The sequence below is a fragment of the Mesitornis unicolor genome, unplaced genomic scaffold, assembly GCF_000695765.1.
Source record: "Mesitornis unicolor isolate BGI_N332 unplaced genomic scaffold, ASM69576v1 scaffold3925, whole genome shotgun sequence".
NCBI lineage: Eukaryota > Metazoa > Chordata > Aves > Mesitornithiformes > Mesitornithidae > Mesitornis > Mesitornis unicolor.
The window spans coordinates 27,546-52,552 of record NW_010186030.1 but is presented as its reverse complement, the minus strand read 5'-3'; the positions used below and the strand labels follow the sequence as shown (position 1 = coordinate 52,552).

Genomic DNA, 25,007 nt, shown 5'->3' with positions numbered 1-25,007 from the left:
ACAGGTATTTCGCTTCAGACATTTGAAAGTGTGCCGAATTTCAGACAGCACGTGTCTGCCTTCTGACAGTCAACCTCTGTTAAAGTGCCTTAAGATCAGCACTCAAACTCACTAATCGCTCGTGAAACCTACATCTAAGAAAAGAAAAGAGAGACACTGCCAATAATTGCAAATCCATCTGTGGAGAGCACCAGATAGAAAAGCCATCATAGTGATTTTACGGTGACTCCTCAATCCATCCTCACCTTTTTCGTATAATGGGATATCCTTTTTCCATTTGTTCTTTATTTAGCTGTCCTTTATTTCCCATTCTCTCCTGTTTCCTGTGTTTTGGGAGAAACTGAAACTTTGTGATATTGCAGAAACAGCTGTTTTAAAAGATGAGGTCAAAAGAAGCCTGATTAGTCCAGCCCTTGACATGGTGAGAGGTCAAGGCTGGTGCAGGCTTTGGCTGAATGAACTTTCTGTGTTATCCCATCATTGAACCACCCAAGCCTGGTACTTTCGCTAGGATTATTTCCATGTTCAAGCAGGCAGGACTGATGCTATTAAGCAGAGTGATTTGTCTCTATAGATCTTAGTACAGAAGGTCTCCTTTGTTAAATTCAGCAATGATCTGAAAACATTGGTTTGGCTACTATTCCAAGACCAAGGATCTGATCTTGGATCCTCTGAAAAGGACTTTACACTAGAGAATACTCAGGAGCATTGAGAAGCACTGATTGGGAAATTCTGAAGGCTGCTTTTCCTGCCAAATTTCCTGTAGTCTTAGTCCTGTTTGTTTTTATCATTAAATCAAGGGGGTTATCGAGCATTCCCTCTCATGTCTAAGTCTGTTATCTGTAGTGAATATAGGAGTTGTCATTTGATGATTTATACTCTGCCTGCATTGTAGCAATGCTGAGTTTTATTTAGCAGGAATCTCCCAATCCAGCTGCTAGATGGGTAGAGTGTAAGAGCTATGATATATTTAAAGTAATTGAAAAAAAAACCAGAGGAGAAAGAAAATTATAGAAATAATTAGCCTAGTTTCATTGTTACCCGCCTTGACTACATCCCTTGTAGTTTTGTTTCAGTTATGACCAAAAACCCCCTTTTATGTGACTGATACAGACAAACAGAAGTGACAGATCCTTACATTGAAGTACAGTAAGAACAAAGGGAAAATCCAGTAATGGCCAGTCGGCCAGTGAAATAGCAACACTAGTGCTCCATGGCCATCTGTGGTTAGGTTTGTGGCCTTAGACTTGTGCATGCATGTGTGCATGGATGTACACACAAACCTTCCCTCTCTGTCTCTCCACCTCTTCCCCATCCCTCTAAATATCAACTAAAAAGAAAGGAAAAGACCAGCCGTCATTCTTTTCACCAAGAAACGGTGTCAAAAGTGGTAAACATAAATAGCCTTTCTGCTTTGACTGACACAGGGGGAAGATCAAGTGTATACTATTCCCTGTCAGACTACTTTGACAGAACAACAAACTACTAAATATACGCAATCACTCACTGCCAAACAAGTGGAATTCGAAGGTTAACTAGAAATCATTACACTAGCATCTTCCTAAATACATCTGAGACTAACGCAGCAGACTCGTTTCACTCCTTATAATATACAAGCATGTGGAAAAAATTATAGGTGGAATAATCAACAGCTTTTAAAATATCTCTATATATTTTCTTAATTAAAATACTGAAGTGTTCACGTCTCACCAGCTTTTTTGATCTGCACTCAGCAGTCAGTTTAAGTCAGCTGTATCTTTAAAATTAATGGGATGGTGTTTTAAAAGAAAATGTACCGTTTGGTGTTACAACTGTATTGTCTCCCTGTGTGACTGTTGCATCGGAGTACACAGTTAATGGGGCTGGGCAGAAGCACTGCTGCTGGATCTTGTAAGGAATGCTGGCAAGTGTATGTTCTTGCTCGAAGGGAAATAGAGCAAACTAAGAATTATTATTTTGCTCTGTAATGAGCATGTCTTGGTATGTATCGGGTCGTGCTTGCTTGGGGCTGCTTCCTGGGACAGGTGCTTGCTGCTCTCCTCTGCTCAATTTCACTGATGTAGCCCTGTGCACTGAGGCTTCACCTCCAGCCTGTAGCAGATCTCCATTGACTTCCTAATAGCTGGCAATTTCAGGTGTCTGCCTTGGTTTTAGTTCAAGTGCTAGCACAGTTCCAGAGTTTCTATTTTTAACGTGCTTTCAGACATATTCCTCATTTTTGTTTGGATAAATGTGATTATTCTAAAAATCCACATTTTTAAAAAATATTCTGAACCCTTTTAATAAAACATGGAAAAAGGGGCTAGCGTTTACACAAAGTGTTTTCTTTATTGGAAGAAAAAATTTATTTCATAACAAAATGAACATGTAGCAGTAACCATTCTACATTCAAATTCTGTGCAGCTGGCTAATTAATACTTAGTTACATAAAATTGCAGGTGACCTCGGCATAGAGTTTCAGGTACTGCTTTGCCTTCATCTTGTGCCAGCAAAAGATGCCGCATTTAATAGCAGTTGAAAGAACAGTACAGTTCATTCAAATTCTACAAGGCTATCCTGAATTCTACCCTGTATTTTTTTTTCCACTGTTAAATTGAAGAAACAGTATCCCAATCCCATTACAATAGAACCAGGAGCTACAAAGAGTCCCTGAAACACAAAATGAGAAGTCCTAAACTTTCAAAATCTGGATTCAGTAGCAGTCATAAAACAAACAAGCTTTTTTCCCCTTATCTTATTTATTGCTGTATCTAACCAAGTGTTTATTTTCACATTTTTGTTCCTGTATGTTAAATTTGCTTGCCCAGTCATAGTTCGGCAACTCAGTCTAGAGAGCATACTCTTGGATTTCGGTCAGAATTGTTAGTTATATGCTTTTCTATATTAATTAACTGAGGCTTTTGGAAAATTCAACATAAAACACCGAAATGCAGTGTTTGGCATTTTCAAGTCTCATCTTTCCCGAAATCTCCAAATAACACAGACATCCCAACAGCTGTCCTTGAAGAACTTGATTTGAAGAATGTTAGTTTGAAAGCCAAAGAAAAGTATCTTTACACTAGTTTATCTGTTACAGACCAACAATACCTCAGCTGTACCTCACTCTGAAACTGCTGCTTGTCCAAATTCAGTATCCTACATTGTTGTTTGTAAAACTGGTGCCAGAAGTAAGGACTTCAAATTTCATTTACATGGTTCCATACACCAAGAGTATTAAAGCATATAGCAGTCAGCCTGTCCTATAGAAATTCTTTTCTCCAGACCATATCCTGCCTTTTTTGCCATGGGAGAAATACAACATATGTTGTAGAAGCCAAATTGCCACTTTGGGCAGCAGGACATTTATTTTTCCTCTCTTCTATTGACTGAAAAGGAATAAAGTTTAAAAGTAGATGAAAAAGATCTCTTGTTGACTTACATTGCTGTTATCAGTGAAATTGACAGCAGATGCCTATGAAAAGGTATTGGAGATATTTGAAAAAAAAAAAAAGCAATAATGAACCTATGGGACTTCATGCTCTACAGGGAACTCCAGCATTTTGTCTTCATCAGTCCTGCTGTTGAACAGTGTTGGAGAGAACTGTCAAAGATATGCCCTTGTGGTCATTATTGGTTTTAGATTGCACCTTATATGGAAGAATTAAGACAGCAACATTGCAGGAAGAAGAGACTGATGCTTTTTTTGTGTGGTTTTTTTGGAAGGGTCCTTTCAATGTCAGAATTAAGAAAGATGAACTTTTAGCATTGACAGTCTTCAGGTCTTGAAGACTCTACTCCATGGTTGGGGTATTTCTCTCTTCTATTCCCTTTTGACAAGTTTGGGTCACTTACAGGAAACATGGAAAAAAATGCGTGCCTTGCTTATACAGAGAAAATAAACCCCTAACAGATGGGTAGGGGCCATCTATAAAAAACGAACATGCCTAGCAGATGGCATAAAGGAGGACTTTAGAGTTCATCTCAGTAGTCAAAATCCACATTTTCAAAATATTTGCTAGAATTCTTGAAGGAGGATACTTGCTAATTATATGATTTAAATCCAGAGTTTTCTATGGTTGGCTTATTCCCCTTTCCCAAGAACTGTTATGTGTTAGAGACTATTTTCTGTACAGAAAGTTGCCTCTAATTGAAATGGTGTAATCTAATATAAATGGCCTTTTTTATTCTTCTTTTTTTTTTATTAGATGTCTATAAAACATGCAGCTCTTTGTGTTTGTGAAGGATTGTGTGTCTGTGTGTCTCTATCTGATTTAATCTGCTTGTTTTGTCCTATATTCTTGAACTGCCTTATCTCTGGACACTGTTTTCACACACTCTAACTCTTTTTCCTTCGCATCTCCTCCCTGGATTTGCTGCTTCCTTCAGCCTCACCTCAAGGTCAGTATCCACTTTTAATAAGAATGTTTATAAGACTATTGTCTATTCAGCTAAAATTGAGATCTCACAGAAGGTTGCACATCAAACTACGTGATCTACAAATTAAAAGATCAGAGATTTAGTTAAGTCTGTGTAGGAGGATGGGTTGGATAGGGTGCATGTTTAGAAGAAACTTGTGCTTGAAGGAAAGAATTTATACCAAACCACTGTAAAACTGTAAATCAGTGTTGTAGAGCACTGGGAAGAAGGGGGAAGACTTAACCAGTGAAGCCTTTCAAAGAAAAAAAAACAACCTACAGGAACAGGAAGCTGAAGCAAGACGGTTTAAATAGCATTGGTTTTATCTGCTACTTCAAGAAGGAAGAGATTGAACATTAGCCATATATTCTGATACAGGCTGCTGAGTGCAAAGCTAGTTACTTTCAAATACTAGTCACCCATACTGTAACTGTTGGATTTTTATTATTGCATCTGTGTTTGAAACCTTGTAGTGATGTAGCAGAACTGGTTTTGGTATGGTTTCAGTGTATTGTGCCTTCAGAAAGAACCAAGGGCTGAGGTTTATAGATAAATAAATTAGCAAGAGGTTAAATTTATTAAAGGCACAAAGTGTTAAACTACTAAAAAACCTTTACCAAGGGTTTTGAAGTTGTTCAGCCATGGCTCAATTTTTTATTTTTCTATTTTAAGAGGAGTTGCTAAACATAGATTTTGGGATTTCAATAGAATAGCTAGGAGTAAACATCTATGGCCTACGTAACACAAGTCAGAGTACATGATCTAATGACCCCCTTAAAAGAGCCTTTAAAAGGCTCTGAAATAATTTTGGTTTCTAGTCTTTGCTGATAAAGTCTGTTTGGTGGAGAGCATCTGTGACTCCCAGTGAAAGAATGATTGTAATTGTTGCAGGCAGTGTCTTTGCCCGGAAAGCCACTACTTAATGACCAAAAGGTCTGAGTTATCGACCAACATCCGGCTTTTCTCTTCCTGATTAACACTGTGAAAGATGTGGTGGTGAGCGGAATCCCACGATGCTGCGATGCTGCTGACGCCTTTCAATTGCGTCGGCGTTCTGACCTTGGTTTGGCACAGATGTTGCACTTGTGGCCTTGGCCGCGTATTTTCCTTCCTCCCACAAGCTGGAAAAAGACTGGAAGTTAATCGTGGTGTTGTCCATCAATACCTTCCGTATTCAGTATGTTGTACTGGCACACTTCTAATTGCTGGGGAGAGGAAGGCTGTCCTTGAATGACTCTCTTTTTTCAGATCCCAGAACAGAAGTGCCAGGAAGCTTTGCTGCCCCGTGAGCATGCTCCTCTGAAATACACAGTATATTTTCTCGCATGAGCAGGACTTCTGTTGGGTAGTCTGGTATTTGCTGGCTGCCACCATAAGTGGAGTTTGATGTGCTTTGTCTGGCCTATAAAGTCCTGAAGATTATAGAATCCGTCTGTCAAAGATCTTTCTGCTTCAATCCATGTGGCTATAGGTTTTTATCAATACCTGCGTCTATGCTGGAATTTGTGATGAACAAGAGGAGGAACTATTTTTAGGGTGTAGTTTTGATGTGTTTTTTCTGAGACCTGGCATGATTTCTCTTTCCCCAGACAGTGTAACCATAACTTTTATTTCTCTCATTTAGAGTATATTACAAAATTTGGGTAGAGAAGGCATGACTGCGATTTGAGGTGACCAAGTATTACAATCTTTGAAGAGTTTTCTGATAAGGCATTAGATTGTCCATTCTGTCCTCATAGTTTCTTAGTGGGTTTATTGATTATTTTTTTAAAGCGATTGCTATGATGGCTAACTGCTGAGGTTTTCATGTATTTGTTAAAATAAATCAAAAGTGCAAGGGAATAGGTGGAGTGACTGCTCTTGGAATGACAAAGAAACACAATGAAAAGATTCTCCTAAGGACAAGCAGGAAAATTACAGGGGTTACAGTGCTGTTCTTTTTCTTTCCTATGCATTTCAGTGTTTGCCAAATCACTGTTAAATGCATTATATTAATAAATATCTGTTCTTCTGCATTGGAAGTGACTATGGAAGCCATAACATTTTCCTCTCAATGGTGTAAAGCAGCTATTTTTTTCAGACATCAAAGCCAATGTGTCTTCCTGGTAAAGAACTGAATATGTGAAAAAATGCATTAGGTATGTTCATCTTCTAGGAACAGGAAGAAATGCTCTGAATTATATCTGTTCTCATCAAGAACAGCTTTGCTTACTGGATGTAATCAGTGCCAAACTTATGAATTTCCTGATCTGTCTGTTAAGCTTTCATCATCTCTCTTGTTGATGAACTCAGTGAACTGGAATGTAATAGTGTAATCCACATTGCTATTCCTTTTTTGACATCTACTTACTGCTCGGAAGTCCAAGGGCTTAGAGTGGATGTCATACTGGTTCACAGTAAATAAAATAGACTTGGAAGACATAGGGATTAGAGTGGTTTTTCATGAGAAGTTTTTGCTAAGCATCTCTGTTGATGACAGCTTGACATGAAGAACTATCAAAGGCTGAGTTCAAGAGTAACAAGCCAAATAACACTATTCTGGTGTCATTACCTGCAGCAGGGGAAAAAAAATAGAAAAATACCATGAAGTCAAACGCTACATTTCTTTTAAGTGGTTCTTATGTGTACGTGTCACAAAAGTTGAGCTGGAAAAAGGTAACAAGACTGACAAAATCAGGTGCTGTAGTGAAACTGAGTAACAAACTCTTTTTTTACATTTAGCTTTAATATACCATCATATCTTGTCAAATAACATTGAACATAATATTTATCAGCAATTTATCTTTGTAGCATAGCACTGGAATGGAAAAATAGCTGGAACACTAGGACAGGAGGCCTCCTATAGGAGGCTTGTCTTTTAGTGCCTTTCTACTGTTAGATTTTCTACTAGTTTACATCACATGGTTGATTGTATTGTCTGTCATCTTTTGAAGCAAGTAATCTAGATCTTAAGAGAAAGAAGTTTTCTGGATTTTTTGCTATAACAAAGAGAATTTGATGCAATAGGATAGAATAAAAAAATACTGTAAATCTTGTTTCCACACAATGAAGTGGCTTGGTGATTAGATGAATGCAGGCTGGTGGCATGAGTCCAGATAAAAGTCTGCTATGAGTGTCCATGTAAAATTAAATGTCAGTGTAGCAACTCAAGTGTAGCCTTATAAAATCAAAGGAAAAACAAAATACAAAATCTGAGGGGATTATTTCAGTCCTTTTTCCAGAGTCCTAAATTTATGTTAAACAGAACACCTCTAACCACCAAACAAATATGTTAAGCTTATCATCCTTCTATAAGAAAATGACAGATAATATTGCATAGAAAGTTAAGCAAATACAGGAAACTCAGGATATTATGCAATCATTGTTTAAAAAGAAAAAGCAGAGTAATTTAGTTATAGGCATATAGTCTATGATACCTGTGGGTTTTTCATTGTGATGGAAATGTCTTTATACACTGCGCCATATACTGTATCTCCAGGAAGCCATGGATCTGCGTACGGAGAAAGTGCCTGGGGAGTCAGGAGAAATTTCACTGAAAGCTTCACTGGCTCTTTAGTTTTATAGACTCTGGTCTTCATTCTGCCACTATATTGGTCATTAACCTCATCAGAAAATGATAAAAATTTGAAGCATGTTGAGTCAGCAGTGGTTAGTTTTAAGCTCAGCAAATGCCAGGTACATCATATTCAAAGAGTTTTCCATTTAAATTTCCTTGGTCATCTGTTAAAAATAACAACCTCTAAGAGCTGTTTTAAAGGACAAATAGAATTCTACTTAAAACGAAAACAGCTTTATGGAATCCTTTACATCAAAAGGTACTCTATAGAAAGAACTTTGTAAGAGTTGTCTGTTCCTTGTAAGTGAAAAGTAAGGCACCCCCAAGTGGGTAGTGAGGAATGGCAGAAATGAAGGTGCCAGACTTCTTGGCTGTGAAGATTGGGTGGTGATAAGTGGGACACAAAATAGAACTGTGGTCTTCCTTGAAACAGGTCACTGGCATAGGCTTTCCAATTTGATTTAGGTATAGTGATTATCAGAGCTTTCTTCCTCTGTCTGAAGTGGAATCTGTAGATTTTCTGTCAAAGGCCCTCTTTTGTCACCTCATTTCACTGCATCTTAACAAAGCAAAATTATTCACAGCCATACATCTCCTCAGGATTCTCACTTTTCAACAGTCTCGCAGGATACGATTTCTTTCCTGTTACCTGCTGAAATTAGTTTAATTATATGAGACACTGATGAGTTGTTTTTATTTTCGTGTTACTGCTGTTTTCAGTACTTGTATTCACAAAGCATGCAGCTTTCCTATGGGAATTTGAACGGAGGTAGCATTAGAAGGACACGTGACTGGATATGGCACCAGAGGGATGTTTATATGTCAACAGTATGCTGTGAATTTTGAAGAGCTCTGAGTCAAATGCTCTGAGAGATTAGAGGAATCCCTCACATATCCGCTTTTATCGGATATAACAAAAAAGATATCTTTTTACCATGCTATTTGAAACATCAAAATACGTTATTTAGAATATGTTTTAAAATGTGTCTTTAAGTTAATATATCCCAAAGTTAACAAATTATCTAGCACATAATCATCAGAAGATTAACTGAAATTATCATTCAAACTGCATGCAACATTAAACATTTTGACTAACCCATATGTGTCACATCACATTTAGTCAAAGGAATAAAATCTGAAGGTTATTTTTCTTTTTTAACATCTAACTTCTGTGCAAAAAATTATCCCCCGAATGGCTAGATTTTTATTTCCACTAAAACTCTAAAAGCCAAGTAAGTATATGGACAGACAGTGAATTTATGTGTCTGTGGCAAAATAGTCTTGGTGCAAATGTTTCCATAACTGACAATACCAAAACGTTTAACAGACCCTGGACTCGGTCATAATATGGTAGTTATAGAGAAATCGATTGGGCAGGAGACCTTTTTAAAAGGTCACTGAAAAGGATGAGGAGCTCAGCAGCTTCTCTTCCTCCTTTTTTACTGATAAGCCCACTTTTCAGATCCCTATGATCCCATAGTGAAAATGTCTGTGAGAGTGAAGCATTGCCCACAGAAGTGGAAGACCATGTTACAACAGTTACATTTAAACAGCTCTGAAATATGCAGGTTGATGGAATCAAATCAGATACATACGAGGCTGCTGAGGGAGCCAGCTGATGTCATAGCAAGGACTCTTCTATCATCTTCAAAAGCTCGTGGCTGTCAGGGAAACTTCCTCGTGACTGGAAAACATCACACCCATCTTCAAGAATGATGAGAAGGAGGATCCAGGGAATTGCAGGCCAATTGATATAACTTCAGGCACTGGGAATTTTTTAGAGCAGATCCTTCTGGAAGCCATCTCCAAGGACCTGAAGGACAAGAACGTGATAGGGAACAGCCAGTATGGACTTACAAGCACAAATCATGCCTGACCAGCCTGATTACCTTCAATGATGAGATTACTGGCTTAGAGGGGAATCAGCACTGTTTAATGTCTTTTTAATGAAGTGGTTGATGAGACACAATACACCTTCAAAAATTTCATAGATGATAGCAGATTGGGGGGAGTGGTTATGGGTAGTATGTGATGGAGGGTAGGGCTCCTATTTAAGGGTGACTTTGACAGGGTGGAGAACTGGCAGAAACCTCATGAAGTTCAATAAAGGCAAGTGCAGAACTCTGTGCCTGGGATTGAATAATCCCTGCATCTGTACAGCCTGAGGGCTGGTTAGTCAGGAAGTTGATGCATAGAGAAGGACCAAAGGGTGGCTGAGGGCAAGTTGAACTTTAATCCAACAGTGTTACATTACTGTGATGAAGACTAAAGGCATACTGGGCTGTATTAGCACAAGCACAAGAGAAGAGATTGTTTCCCTTTACTTGGCACTTGTGAAGCTGGATCTGGAATACTACATCTAGTTTGGGACTTTCTGGTACAAGAAAGACATTGGAATAATGAGTAAGTCCAGCAGGCAGGCTGATGAGATGCCTACGTGCTACAGCACATGACATACATGGAGAGAACTGGATGTGGTGATATGGTGAAGCCTAGGAAGAAATGCTTCATAGGAGATCATACTGTGGTCTTTCAGCTATCTAATGGGAAGGTACAGGGAAGACAGAGCCAGACTCTTCTCAGAGATGTTCAAGAAAAGGTTGAGAGGCAACAGACACAAATAGTCTCTGTAAGCTTCTCTTTCTGGCTGAGGGCTTAGACTGGGACAGTGACCTTAGATCTGACAGTGTGGGGGTTTACTACTCTGTGTCTGCAGTTACCAGCTATTCTCTTATGCTTTGTTGTTTGGGTTAAAAGAACTGTTTTCCATTTGCAGTATTTGCATCCCTTTTAGTCACATCCTTTCTATAGCTGAGGTTGTGGGCAAATAAAATAGACTCCACATCTTCTCAGCTGCATTGTTGAGACAACATTTTTCTGCTGTGAGATTTTCTGCTGACTAGGAATTTACTGCCTATGTGTTTAGTCTGCCCCTGTGACTAAACTGAAATGTTACCTCTTGTTCTTGTGTTATTTGTGAAGATCAAGTTTCATTTTTGACCTGCACACAGTGACTTCACTGCCTGATATGAGGGCATTGGAACCCTTGTGTTTCAGATGGGCCTTTCAGTACTTTACTCATCAACTGAGAGTATTTCTTATTACCACTGGTCACTTGCTAGTATGTTTCATCCTGATTCCTCTGAAAGCAGCTTTCCAAACCAGCCTGTGCATCTCTGCAAATAATTTCTATGCTAGATAAGCATAGGTATTTATTACAGTCATAGAGTTTCTAGATTTAATGTACATTAATGTACACTTTTATTGCTATCGCTCAATTAATTTGAAATCACTCTAAATCACATTACTGTAAAATGAAAATAAAATCCCAAGTAGGCTATTATAGATTAAAAACATGCTTACCATTCTTATGCTAAGATTAAATTGGTAAGCTCTTTTTCCCCCTTTTCCTTTCTCTTCTATGGCTCTCTCCCATTTCACTGTCCTGTCAGTGTGGTGTAGTCAAGTATTCCCTCCTTCTGTATAACATGTTCTTTGTTTGCAAACAATAGAGAGCCCCTTTCATGCTAGAATAAGTCACCTTTTCTAGCCAGTCTTCCTTCATGTAATGCGGACAGGTTTAATTATGCTCTCAGAAACTTACTTCATTTCCTTCTTATCGAGCATATATGCTGTTCTTCTTAATTAAAAAAGAAGTATTTTCAGTTCCTTGGAGAACAAAATAAAAGTTGTCCCTTTCTGTTCGTGACTAATTAACTCCTAGCTCTAAGGGCTGAAGTGCCACCTAATCCCTTTGTTGACTCTCGAGAAATGTTTTATACAGAATATGATTATGTATCTATTTACAATACTGAAAAGATTTTATAGAAATTGTGACCAAGCATGATGGTAGTTCTGGACTGGCTGTGAGATTGGATTGATTCAGTTCCAGCATTCTTCTTTCAAGCATTCTAGAATGAACTTGATCATTGCATGTAACCTGTATCTTTTTAAAATAATAATAAAAAACCAACCCCACAAACAAACCAACCCCCAAAAAACAAAACAAAACAAAAAAACAGAAAAAAAAAACAACCAACCACCAAGAGTGAGAAAGAATTAGAGGTTTGTGTTGTGAAATACTTTCTGTAGATAGACCAGAAGAGCCTCATTTGGTCTTAGAAATTACAGCTGCCAACAAGTGGCAGTTGCCAAGCTGGTGTGCTCAGCACCAGCCTTGACAAAAGATCACAAAAGGTGCCAGTTCAAGAGACAATTTCAGGCTGCTTTCCTACTAGTTTCTACTCCCCTTGGTGGTTCAGCTCCCTCTTAGCCTGTAAACTTGGGACTTCTCAAAGCTGTGGATTTACTGTAGCTCACCAGATGGTAGCTTTAAAGAACATATGTTGTCTTCCTTAGCTTCAACATCAGTCCAACTTCTAGCTTTATCAGTCCCACTGGCACTAGTAGCACTGATCAGATAGTTTCTGTTCTGAATGCCAGCAAAACTCAGTTTGTCTGCAAACTTCCCCTTACATTTTTAATTTCTGGAGTTGTTTGTGCCGTGTTGCTGAAGTCACACACGCTGGGAACTAAGAGAGGTGACATAATGCAACTTTACGCTGCAAGTATATGTAAAAGTATAGGTAAAAGAGTCTTAGCCATGCAGACTGCAGTGTCTTCAGTTTCTAAAACTGAAACTTAGCACGACTGGTGTAGATTTCTTGATGTTCTTATGCCCTTGTTTTGAGAAGTCCAGAAGAAGCCTTGGGTATCAGTGCTGCATAACCTATAAAACTGCAGTGATTCATGCCACTTGCTGCTCTCAGTAGTGCATCTTGTGCATAGTTCTCCAAAGCTTACGGCTTTGTTCCTAAGTCAGTTGGATATGGCTAGTGCAGGTGGCTCTGTGTTAATTTCCTTCCTTATAAAAGAAGAATTTAAAAGATTTAAAAGATATTATTTTTAAAAATACTATTGCTCTGAAGATTCAGGAAGAGTGTGCTGTGCATGAAGACCTGGAAGGCCAACTCTGAGGAAAGCTGCAGTTACCATGGAAGAACACATCAGGAATACATAAGATCTTGGCAGATCAGCTTGGTTGTCTTCTCTCCTTCAGAGGAGCTGAAACAGTCTCAGCAGCACATATGAATTTCTGTTACTTTCCTGTTACAGATGTAATCTTCCCCAGATCCATCTTTTGTCTTTTTAGCTTATTTTTTTTAAATGGACAGAAATATATCTTATTAGTCTGCAGATATCTGTAAGGAAAAACTTATCTTGAGCCAAGAGATACTGAGTTTGATTAAAGAAACAAGGCCTTTTAAATTTATTTAAATTAGTTTAAAGGGTCTGTACGCTGCTACATTCTTTCTTACACCTGCCTGCACAAGCATAAAGAAATCAACAACAAAAAAAATCACCAAAACCTCTATAGGAGTTTCAGCTGATTTCTTGAAAGTTCCAAGAGAAAGGAGAACATTTTCCTCTGCATCTTCGAATAGTGCAGGATGCTTTTTGAATTAAAGAAATTTTATTTCAAAGTAGAAAGGGACTAGAATTCTCCTCTTGTCTTTCTGTATCCTTTTTTGACCATAGCCTTAGTAATTATTAATTAGATTTTCACCACTGGTTATATCTCTCAACCTACAATGTATGGGTTCATATAAAAAGACAAGATAATTTATAGAAAATATATAAGATTCCTATTAGCTATATTTTTCTTGACAGTAAAGGCTGTTGTTTGTTGATATTTCCTAATAATTATGAGTATTCCCCAATTACTTGCAAGATTAATTCATTGAAGGGAAGCAGAAAATATCTCAGTGGCAGGCTACATCAAGGCAGTTGTCCTGGTAAGGGCATCGGCTCAATTAAAATCTTAATTTTGCCTCATTTGTCTCAAGGTTACCATATAAAAATTAGCTCACTGGAGTAGTGTAATTGTCTAGATAAAGAATTTATCTTCCTCAGTAGATACTGCCAGCAAGAGATAATTTAATCAACGAACTTTGTGATCACTGGGGATACCAGTGTGAGTATATTTTAGATGTCTGAAGCATGTGACATCCTGTCACTGGATATTTTTTTTTCTGTGTTACTTCAGAATATATTAAAAAAAAGTATTTATTAAAAACACTCGTGGACATACTTACTAGTTCTGTAGCACTTCTGCTTAGTGTGGAATGACAGAAATCCCTCCTCAAATGCGTAAGCTGGTAATGTTGTCCATGCATATTACCAAGGCTGTTACAGAAGCCTCCAATGAAGAAATACTCCTAAGTGTTGTTTGCAGCACTCACTGAGTTCTCCAGTGGCATTTGCTCAACTTGCAAAGTATTCCTAGCTGTATTCTGGAGTCCTGCAGCTGACGACTGAAATGACTGTATTACAGCTGTGTCAGAGAAGGAGGAACTAAGTCATCTGCATTATTTAGATAAGCTGTTCAGCCCTATATGTGGTATATTTATTACAAATAACACTGCTGGCCCCCATTTGCCAGGCAGTCGAAAGTCTGTAACAAATATTCTCAGCATGCACTTTTCATATTGACCTGATGGGAGCTGTCATAGCCAGTGCTACAGAATGTATTTCGTAAGAGAAGATACCTCTTAATAAATCTGTTTGCTAAGCACCCGAAAGAAATATGCCAAATATGCCATTCTGAGAGACACTGCAGTCTGCATTCCTAACCAGAAATTAGTGTTACCCTGTGGATACCAAAATAGAGCTGTACACTTCCCATCTCAGATCCTCATGATAATGAAGATGCTGTAGCAAGGTACAGTTTGATAACATTGCTTTTCAGTCAACCCCATCCTTTTGCATACTTTTCTTAGTATAGTCTCTCGGAATGGCCAATTTTGTATCAGATTTGGTAGAGCTTTTTTATACCTAACAGGGTAAACACTTTTCCATTCACATCTATAGAGAGAATCTGTTTGAAAGATCCTTCTTGTAAACAATTTTAGTTTTAAGGAGATAAGCTCAGTTATATAAGGTTTATATTTGGGCATTTCAGTGACATATAACCATCAGGTTTTTAGCCCTCACATGGACCAGTTTGTTTTTTCAGAATAGTGCTGCTAACATCACTGTCCTCACATCGTTTTCTTCGAGCAAGACTCTGAATATTCTTATGCATGTTTTTCTTTTATATCAGAAATCCTCTTCAACTAAGTTGGTACATTCAATGTGCTTTCTTATTTGTCCTTGGCAACTGCTTGGTTTAATACCTTTTCTGAAGACTGGCTTTTCAGCAGCTGTCAGCTTGAAAGCATAAGACATATTCTTCAACATGCGCTATTTCAAAATGACAGGATAATATTCAACTGTTATCCCATGTTTCTGCAAATTGTTAGAAGAGGACTTATCTTTCATGATAGCTTGTTCAGTATATGCTGTAAAGCAAACTAAAGCTATTCAAGCATAGTTCTTAAATGCTTTTCTTTTAAAATTTTGCTCTTACATTATATTTAATTTTGGGGTTTGTTTCAATGGCTGATCTTTGCATTCAGTTTTTCTTTTAGTTATTGGTTGTATCAGGTATTATTCAAGAAGGAATGAAAAGACCACATACCCATATGAAAGAAAACAACCGCTGTATTGTGATTTGTTTTCTTTTCTAGCTGGTGGCACTGCAGTTAAAAGAGACATGTGTGATCTTAGATCTCAGAAATACCCTCTGAAACCTCAATAAAATGCCATTCATAAGGAAGATTTTATTGCTGTTTAGAAAATACTTTCTTCAGCCAAATGGTGCGGGTTTCTTGAGCAGCAAGTGACTGGCTGTGTGTGATCTGTTCGCTGGGCGGTTGGCTTCTGCTCTGGAGGTAAAGGTAAAAAGAACAGCACCTTTGGGACTTCTTCCCACACTGTTAGGGCCAAATTCAACTAACCCAGCATGTTGCAGGGAGAAGGAATCCACAGTGAAGCCTAATCAGCCATTTTATAGATGTCATTTTTGGCTTTGCATCTGTTTGCTCAATTAACAAAAGCAGAAGAAAAAAATACAATAGAACAAACTTATTTGTTGAACTACCGAATGCTTTTATTAAGGTCCATAAAGTGTTAGTATTTTTCTTAACCAAGGAACTCCCATATCATTATATTACAGATTTATTTCAGAGTTCACCTTGAGTTTGTATTTGTAATGCTCTTAGCTTCAATAAAAACTAAAGGTTGCAAGGTTTTAAGGTTAAAGGTTTCCTTTCTAGTTCAATCGTCATCAGTTTTCAGAAATAATTATAGGATTTAACATATAATTGATTTGCTATTTAATCTCTGAAGCCTGATTTCAAATTTGACATCAGTTATGAATTTATGGTAATGTATTCATTATTTTCATCACAAAACTTGCTTCGTAGTAAATAGATACCAAGAACATAAATAGTTGGGAAGCTGCATATTAGTTTTATTAGGGTTTTTTAGCTACTTGTTAGTGGGGTGAATAGGTGTAGTGGATTATAGCTACAAAACTGGAATTATAGATTAATGAAATCATGATGTGCTATAGATGTTTACCTGAAGTTTTTAGAGTACCTTGGTTTTAGTATGTTGTATCTGGCCCTGTCTGAAAGTCAACCTTTAGTTTGCTTAATTTGATATGGACTTGTTGCACTAAAATGAAGGCATTTCTGTTAATCTGTGCTGTTAATCTCTCATTTTTATACAGTTGGTTAAGACACTATTTTCTTTTATTCCAATTTTTTGAGATTTCTAAAACAGCAGTGTTTGACTTCACCATTGTGTGTAATTGGGCTACTGCCTCATGATGGAGAGTAGCCTGGTTTGTTCTGATTTTGTTCAAATAAGGGATTAAGGGAAAAAAATAAGTCTATTTTCCCTGAAATAGATTAGTTTGATAGTGCTTAGAGTGTATATTTGAGACATGTGCTTCTCATTCTTAGTTAGGTTTCTCTTTCTGTTAATTTATTTATTACACACCTTTCTCTAAATTCACTGACTGTTGATGCTGCATCGTTTCACTGTATCATGAGGAAATTTTCTCCCATAAATGTGTGTTCCCTACTGATTGCTGAGAAATAACATTTCACAAGGGAAGCACCTGTAGCATTCAGATTTAGTGTGTGTGGTTTTGATTATATTTCTCGGTCTTCTGTTAGATTGAATCAGAGAGATTAATATGAGAAAACCTTTTTAAAAATTGTGTTAACTTATGATTACACATTGTATGGCCAAATGTGGGAGGCTGTTGTATTTGACAGTTGACACATTTTACCTCAGACAACCTTGGACTCAAGTTTGAAGGCCTTTAGTTACTCCTAAAGAAATTATGTTTATAGGTAGTACGTCAGTGCAGTTATCAGTGGTGCAGTCTGATAGCTGGTTTTGGTTAGGACTTGCTTATATCCTCTCAGGAAACATGCCATTTAGCATTAGTAACTTGTGCCACCTCACTACTTGAAACATGTTATTTATAAACTTTATATGTTGCTAACAGGTCAGGTGATGGGGTTTCTCTCTGAAGAGAATGATAGGAGGGTTTGGGTTACATTTTTTTATTATATTGAGTTTCTAGATTCATATGCCTTGTGCTCCCCTTTCCGGTATCTTCCCATCAGCTGTTTCTGGAAGAAAATCCGAATGTTGTTTTAGCTAGAGTGAGAGATGTGCTGTCTGATGTGCTGACTGTATCAGGAGGCATACGCTGATATCATGCAGATAATTATTAAGACAGAGGAAAGATAATAACCAGTATAGAGTTGAGGCTTGCTTCTGGTCTTTGGCCTCCACATCTCTTGATTGAGAGACTCTGTTAGAGTCCTGTTCCTAGAATTTGGGGCAAGCTGGTTTCCCATAGCCTTTCTTGTCTTCACCCCTTGCCCCCTCCGGTGCTGATCTGAACACATACATTGTTTTTAAAAAACGCAGTTTCTTAGCTTCAGGAAATGAAGTCCACTGTCGCCATCTCTTAAAGCCACTGTGGGACTTCTTGACTCCCATAGAGCAGACCAGTTAAACTTTCAGAGTCTGTTAATATTTTTGTTGGCATATGTTACCTTGTCATATAAATGGCACAAAACAGCAAGGAACAGTGTAACAAAATGATGAGAGACTGTGGGAGGAGAGGCTCCCAAGTCGAAGAGGTAGCTGAGTGCTGGAGTTTGCCAGCTGTGCATCCGAACAAGAGCAGCTCACTTGAAAGTGTATTGATTGGTATTTTAGCTTGGATGCAGTGTGCAGTAATATTAAACCAAGCTGTTTGGAAAGCATAATGAAATTATTGTAGTAATTTAAGGCACCATTTTTTGACCTTAGTATAATGTAGAAGATTAGTGACAAGCTACTTAAGCTGGATTTGCTAGGTACAGCAAAGGAAAAGAAGAGGCCTAGATAATGTTTACTGTTCTAAAAAAATAAATCCACTAAATTCCGCGTAGATCTTTAGCAGTGTGTAACTCCCCTGATCCTGTTTTTTCAATGCGTAAGATAGGAAACTTTGTTCAACCTTTGGCAGCTTTCCTTCAGCTGTCAATCAGACACCCACTTGTGGTGATGGGACTGTGTGATGTGGTCAGTCCTGTTTCCTTCGTCACTTATTTAGCTTTCTTTCATCACTTTCTTTTTCTTGAGGTTAAGCAATTAGGCTTTCCAAATGCTGCCATTATTCTCTGTGGTTTGGTGATGAACCACTGGTAAGGTGAAGTGAGTTTTGAGCAACTAAAAGCTAAAGCAAAACCTCTCAGAACAGAAGTTTTTCTTGTTTTGAAAACAAAGTATCATTTTTTAGGAAGAGTTTCTCCTTGGCTTCCTTCTTTTATACTTCCCAGAATGTAAATGTTTTTCTTTGTGTAGCAAAACTACAAAAAACAAACCAACCCAAAACTCAACAACTCAACTATGTCACGGTGTTTACGATCTTTTAAATTTCTAAGTTAAGGTTAAGGATGTGGCCAGCTAAAATGTTTGGTGGGCACGTCTTAAAAACAAAGACGTGATGTAGGAAATCATGGGGGTGACGCAGTATGTTGGACACTTTCCTGTAAGTTTTAAATCAGGCCAACTCAGATCACTAGCATCTCATTGTGTTGATTTTTTTTGCAGTAAAAATTTCCTTCTTTTCTCGCCCATCTAGTCATTAATGAACAGGAGTGCTAATAAAGCTCTGGACAGCTTGGCTGGTTGTTTCCTGCCTCCTAGCATCTCCTGCCAGAATTTTTTCCCAAGATAGTATGTTTTGTGCTCTGGTCTAGATTGCTGTAGCATTGTAGTCTTTCAGATGGCTGCTGCATTTCATTTCACAAGTGAATAAACGTACTCCCCTGTGTCTCTTAGGACTACAGAGTGCTTTGAGGTCTTATGCAATGTCATCAACTTCCTCAGGAGAGGCAGCAGAGAGGAAAGTGCTGATCTCTCTCTGGTGACCAGTGACAGGACATGAGGAGAGGGAATGAAGCGGCATCAGAGGAAGTTCAGGTTGGACATTAGGAAAAGGTTCCTCACGGAAAGGTTGGTCCATCACTGGAATAGGCTCCCCGAGGAAGTAGGCACAGCACCAAGCCTGTCAGAGTTCAGAGGGTGTCTGGATGATGCTGGATGAGTCATATGATTTAGTTTTAGATGGTCCTGTGAGGAGCAGGGAGTTGGACTCTAATCCTTATGAGTCCTTCCAACTTGAGATATTATATGATTCTAAGTTATGCAGTGTAGAATCTAATGCTTAATAATACAAGGCCCGTTGGCAGTTTTAAACTAAATAATATATTACTTCACTGCATACCGTTTTCTTTGCAGTTTTTTTCAGTGATGCTGACTATTGCATCAGTTTAACTTTCGTTGAGGAACAAAGTGTGCTTTAAAGCAAATGAAGTTCATCTGTCCATCAGAATTAGTAGCTGCAGCAACACTGGACTGTCCTGTGGGTGGTGGTAATGCTACGTCAATGAAGGCTCCAGCTAAACAATCTGACATGGCTGACTGGCACACTGAAATATGTTCTGAGTACTAAGTCAGATGAATAAAAGAGGTTGTTTCTATTACTGTGCACAAGATCTGTATATTTTTTTTCTGGTGTGTATATTCATTAGGTGAAATATAGTATGCAAGTATACTTTTTATGTTGAAGGAAAGCTGCTGTGGAGGTTCAAAAGCACTGTAAAGGTATACTTACACTTGTATTATTGTAAAAACACTGTTGTATGTTAGGTGTATAACTGGGAAGGAAGAATATATTAAAATGTAACTATAAAATTCAAATTGACTTACATTTTCAGTTAACATTTTGTCACCTTTTATTTTACAAGAAGCATATCTGAAATTACCGGATAATAACTTATGTTACATTAAAAAGTAGCATGAAAATCCGTATGAGGAGAGAAGTAACAGCTACCCATGCTGTTGTGTATTACAATAAAAGATCATGAGGTTTGTATTAAAATGCAAAAAAAAATCATGTTAGTACATAAAAATTAATTTCATAAAAGCCTTAAATAACAGAGCCTATGAAGCAATTAGTCTTATTAGAGAGAAAAACCCTTCCGAAGGATTCACAGGTAACAAAGTGACTTTCCACTTTTCAGGAATGCTTGATGATCCACTGGTTTTCTATTGCTTACATTCGTCTTCCTGTTTTAAAATTATTTTAAAATGTTAAAACTTCTAATTTGAAAATTTTTATTGCTTATTTGGTTTATTTTAATTCATTCCCTGTGGTGTCTGAATACACGTCATCACTGGAAATTCAAAAATTTCATAAAGAGGTGGAAAGATGTGACTTTTTTCAATGTTGCAGCCTTATTTCATTAAAAAAGGTTAAAGTTATAGAAATTAATAGTTATTTTCAGTTTCTAGATTAAGAAATCAGGCGTATGGCTTAAATTGGGAACCCAAAATCAAAGGATGTGAAATGATTAATTCTGAAAATCTTGGCCTATCTTTATTTGAAAGTCTTTGGGGTTTATTTTTTCAATTAGGAGCCAGATTTTGATTTTACTTCCTTTCTTTAATATATTCTGTTGTAACAGTACTTGGCATGACATTTTGTGAAATGGAGAAAACTTCTAAGCAATGGAAGAGATTTTTCACATTTGAGTGCTAATTTTTTTAGGAGCCATACCTCAAAAAAAGTAATTATCTGAAATATGCTATTAGAAGTGCAAAATAAATTATTTTTCAAAATGAGTGGGATTCTTCACTGTAGTTCAACATAATAAACATTCTCATTAGACTTTTCTTCTTTTAGATGTGACTAGAACACTTGTTTATTATTTGATTTGAAGGTGATTCTGAGAATAAACATCTTCTGAGATGAGGTAGTTTTGCTTTTGTTAGTTTTGTTTTAGTCTCTTTTGGTTCTAGTTCTGTCTTTAAAGCTTTCTCTCACTGAACATGAACTGGCTCTCTAATTTTTATTAGAATCACCACCATTCTTTCTCTGTAGTCCCATTTTAAAAAGATACTTCATTAGGAATATGTACTTGTAGTAATGTTTGATGCTCTGTTTATCTCAAATTCACGTGCTCTTCATTTTATGAAAATTCCACGTGCACATTGCAAATGGGTGTTTACCCAGTTGCTGTACATGCTAACACTAATGCTTTCTAGAAAACACTCAAATCTCTAAGCTGTTGCCATAATTGTAACAAATTCATTCTCTTTTTTGCTATCTTTAATCTTGTGCAGTCTTTTCAGTTTTAATAAAAGTAATCTTAGAGATAAAGGATTTCTTTAAAACTTTACTGTCCCTTTGGCAAGGTTATGTGCTATATCTGTGTGTAATTGAATTCAAAAGAGTTAAAGGAACATTAAGTTTACAAAATCAAGCTCTCAAACTCAGGGAATTCCACAGCTTTGTTTCGTTCTGGAGTCCTAATTAGCATCCTTGTGCACATATATTATGACAAATCTTTGTTTTCCTGTTCACTGTCTCCTCATTGAATGTACCAGTTGCAGTGTGCTCGCTTAAGATGCATACTTCTTGCATTTTATTCTATTGTTGCAGTTCAGCACGTGGTCCAATTCTGCACATTGTTCAGTGGTGGTGTGAGGATGAAATTGTTTTATAACAATCTTCAGTAGCATTTCAGTGTTCAAAATAGCAACAGAACTGTCCTATTGAGCAGTGAGTTGGGTGATTCCTATTAGTCAAGTGTTTGAGGTTTTTCGATATTAAAAATGAGGGGGTGACTATATTTAAATATTTTTAAAATAATGTTTGTATATATCAAAACATAATTTTCTGACCTTGGCTTTGAAGACCAAAAGTTATCTGTCAGAGAAGAAAGAGGTTTCTTTACAGAATCACAGTGTGGATTCTTTACAGTTTCAAATAAATTTCATGATGCAAATGTTCAAGGGCTCTGGGCTTGTGTATGCTAAACCTTTTACACGATTATCTACATCAAGTATTGCAAAAGTGACAATTATCATTTGGTATCATGGACATTGAAATGAGATGAGATGTGTTTTTATGCATTGAATGACTGCAAGCCTTTTCGATTTATAGATTTTAAGTTTCACTTGACCTTTGTAATTTATATAGTTAAACAGTTGGGGACATTTTAGGTAAAGCCATACATACCTGTATAATTTGAAAGGTTTATTGCCCACCTTCTGTTGCTTTTTGATATCAAAGGTATAGAATGACAGTTGCATCCTGCACATGAATTCAGGTTTCCAAACAGTGTGACAGGAGGAATCATCTGAGTATTACTCTTTATTACAGATTATTAGGTAATTTCAAGACTTCCATCTTTTAAACTGCTTTAGGAAAGCTTGAGTTTGTCTCAAAATATCTGCCTAATATATTAGACATACATTAATTTTGGTTCAGATATGAGAAGGTAGATGTCAATGGCATGTATTGGGTTGGCCAAAAAGTAATTCCATTTTTCTTTTAGTAGATGGACGTACATGTCTTGAAGTGTAACTAACTTCATTTTAAACTGCAAATTTGTTGTGTAACTTGACATCTGACAGTTCCAAGCTTGTTTAGAAAAGGAAAGTGCACAATTTCCTTAACAATTATTTATTTGGCATCAATTTCAAAATGGAAAATTAAAAGGAACATTTTTGTCATATTTTGCTGTATTATTTCTGAAAAGGAAAAAACACTGTGCAAGCTCACAAGAAGTTAGTTGATGTGAATGGTGAAGATGCCTTCAAACTATGGCAGTGTCAGAATTGGTCCAGAGATTTTTATGTTAAAGGAAGGTCAGTTGAAGTTGATGACAACAAAATAAAGGCATTGATTGAATCCAGTTGGCATTTAATGACACGAGAAGTTGCTGATAATCTTAACATACCTAAATCAAGCTTTGGAAATAATTTAAAACAATTTGGATACATTAGGAAGCTCGATATTTGGGTACCACATGAGCTCAAGAAATCTCACTAAGTGCGTCGACATCGGTGATTCTCTTTTGAAACAAGAAGAAAATGATCCATTTTTGAAATGTATGGTAACAGGCAGTGAAACATGGAACGCCTACAACAACTACAAATGAAAAAGATTGTGGAGCAAGTGTGATGAACCAGCTCAAAGCACGTCAAAAGCAGATACTCACCAAGGGAAGGTTATGCTGTCAGTCTGGTGGGATTTCAGAGTCATTGTGTATTTTGCATTGCTTCCAAGGAACCAAGCCATTAATTCGGATGCATACTGTCATCACCTGGATAAATTACATGATGTCATCGAACAGAAGTGTCCAGAATTGGTGAATTGCTAAGGTGATGTGTTTCTCCACTATAGCACTAGACCACATACATGTTTGGTCACTCATCAAAGATTGCTGCAGCTTAGATGGGAAGTGTTACCACTTCCACCATATTCACCAGACCTGGTGCCATCAGGTTACCACTTGTTTCATTCTTTAAAAAATGCCTTGAATGGCAAAACCTTCACTGCTGATGAGGATATCAAATCGTTTTTGGAACTGTTTTTTTGGTGAGAAAGTTAAGAACTTTTTTGAGTGCGGATTCATGAAGTTGCCTGAAAGATGGCAAAAGGTAGTTGAACAAAATGGATAATATATTGTTTAATACAGTTTTTGTTTCCTATGAAAAATTTACTGTTCATTTACCCAGAAAAAAAGCACAATTACTTTTTGGCCAACCCAATATCTTTATAGTTACTCCTTTCTTTGAAATACCTATTTTGTTTCAAAAGGTTTTGGACTGTGCAGGAGATGTTCTACTTCAGAAATATATTGATGAGGGTTGTGGCTTTATTCATATTGTTGTCTCTTATCTTACCAGTAGATTACAGTAACACAGACCAGTTTCACAACAGGTGAATCTAAGTTTGCAAGTTTCTAGAAAATAATAAATTCCCCTATTTTTAATTTACAAGTCGAGTAAGATTTCTTATATGGAATTCAGTGTGTTAAATTGACATATTTTTATTTTCTGCATTGGTTTAGCTGCACTTCCTGTGTTTATTTTATTGGACAGATGGAACCGTGTATTGTACAAGCTGAGCTGGCGCCAACATAATATTTCCAATAAGTTGTTTGATCATTGAACAAGTCTGCTTTTTAACTGGGCAATACGCCCATTGCCAGTGTGCAGCACTGGCTTAAAACAACTCAACAATTATACTGGTTGTGTTTAAAAAGCACCTTGACTGGAATCAGCTGGAACTGTTGGGCAAGGTAGTTAAGTATGCCAATAATTTTTTAACATCATCAGAAAGGGACTTTCCTTTTTTTGTTTTTTCCTTGGCCTCTGGAGGCCATCAGCACTTTTTCACACCAATAGAAGTTGGTTTAGCACCAAGGAAAATTTGCTGTCTTTGCAATTTTCCCAGCTCCAGTTGGCTTACATTGCAAAAACAGCAAAGCTCAGTGTTGAACCTACATTTTTTTGGAAGAACTCAAAGCACTGAGTAGCTATATGCCACATAATTTGAACGTATATATCCCAAAGAGCTATGTTCTTGATCATACTTCTGTTATGAGTTTTGAAGAAAATATTAAAGCAATCAGAGTTGTTTGTGATCTGTTCTAAAAGTATTTCTGAAATACAGAAGAAACATTCTTCCCTCTCTGTGTGGATAACATACCAGATATGAAGCTAGTATATCATTCTGCTTTCTAAACAGTAAATTAAAGAGCCATCTCTACTACTTGCATGATGTTTTGGGGAAATCTTGCGA

General features: G+C 37.1%; 1 protein-coding gene across 1 annotated transcript in view; it reads left to right on the top strand.

Annotated features, from left to right (window-relative positions):
• The window catches only part of ERC1 (ELKS/RAB6-interacting/CAST family member 1), a gene marked incomplete at its 3' end in the record, with an annotated part of 160,902 nt that overhangs the window by 116,264 nt on the left and 19,631 nt on the right, over positions 1-25,007 (top strand). Inside the window, exon 12 of the mRNA XM_010185010.1 lies at positions 4,366-4,377. Coding sequence (XP_010183312.1) covers positions 4,366-4,377 — 12 coding nt within the window. The remainder of the gene's footprint in view (positions 1-4,365; positions 4,378-25,007) is intronic.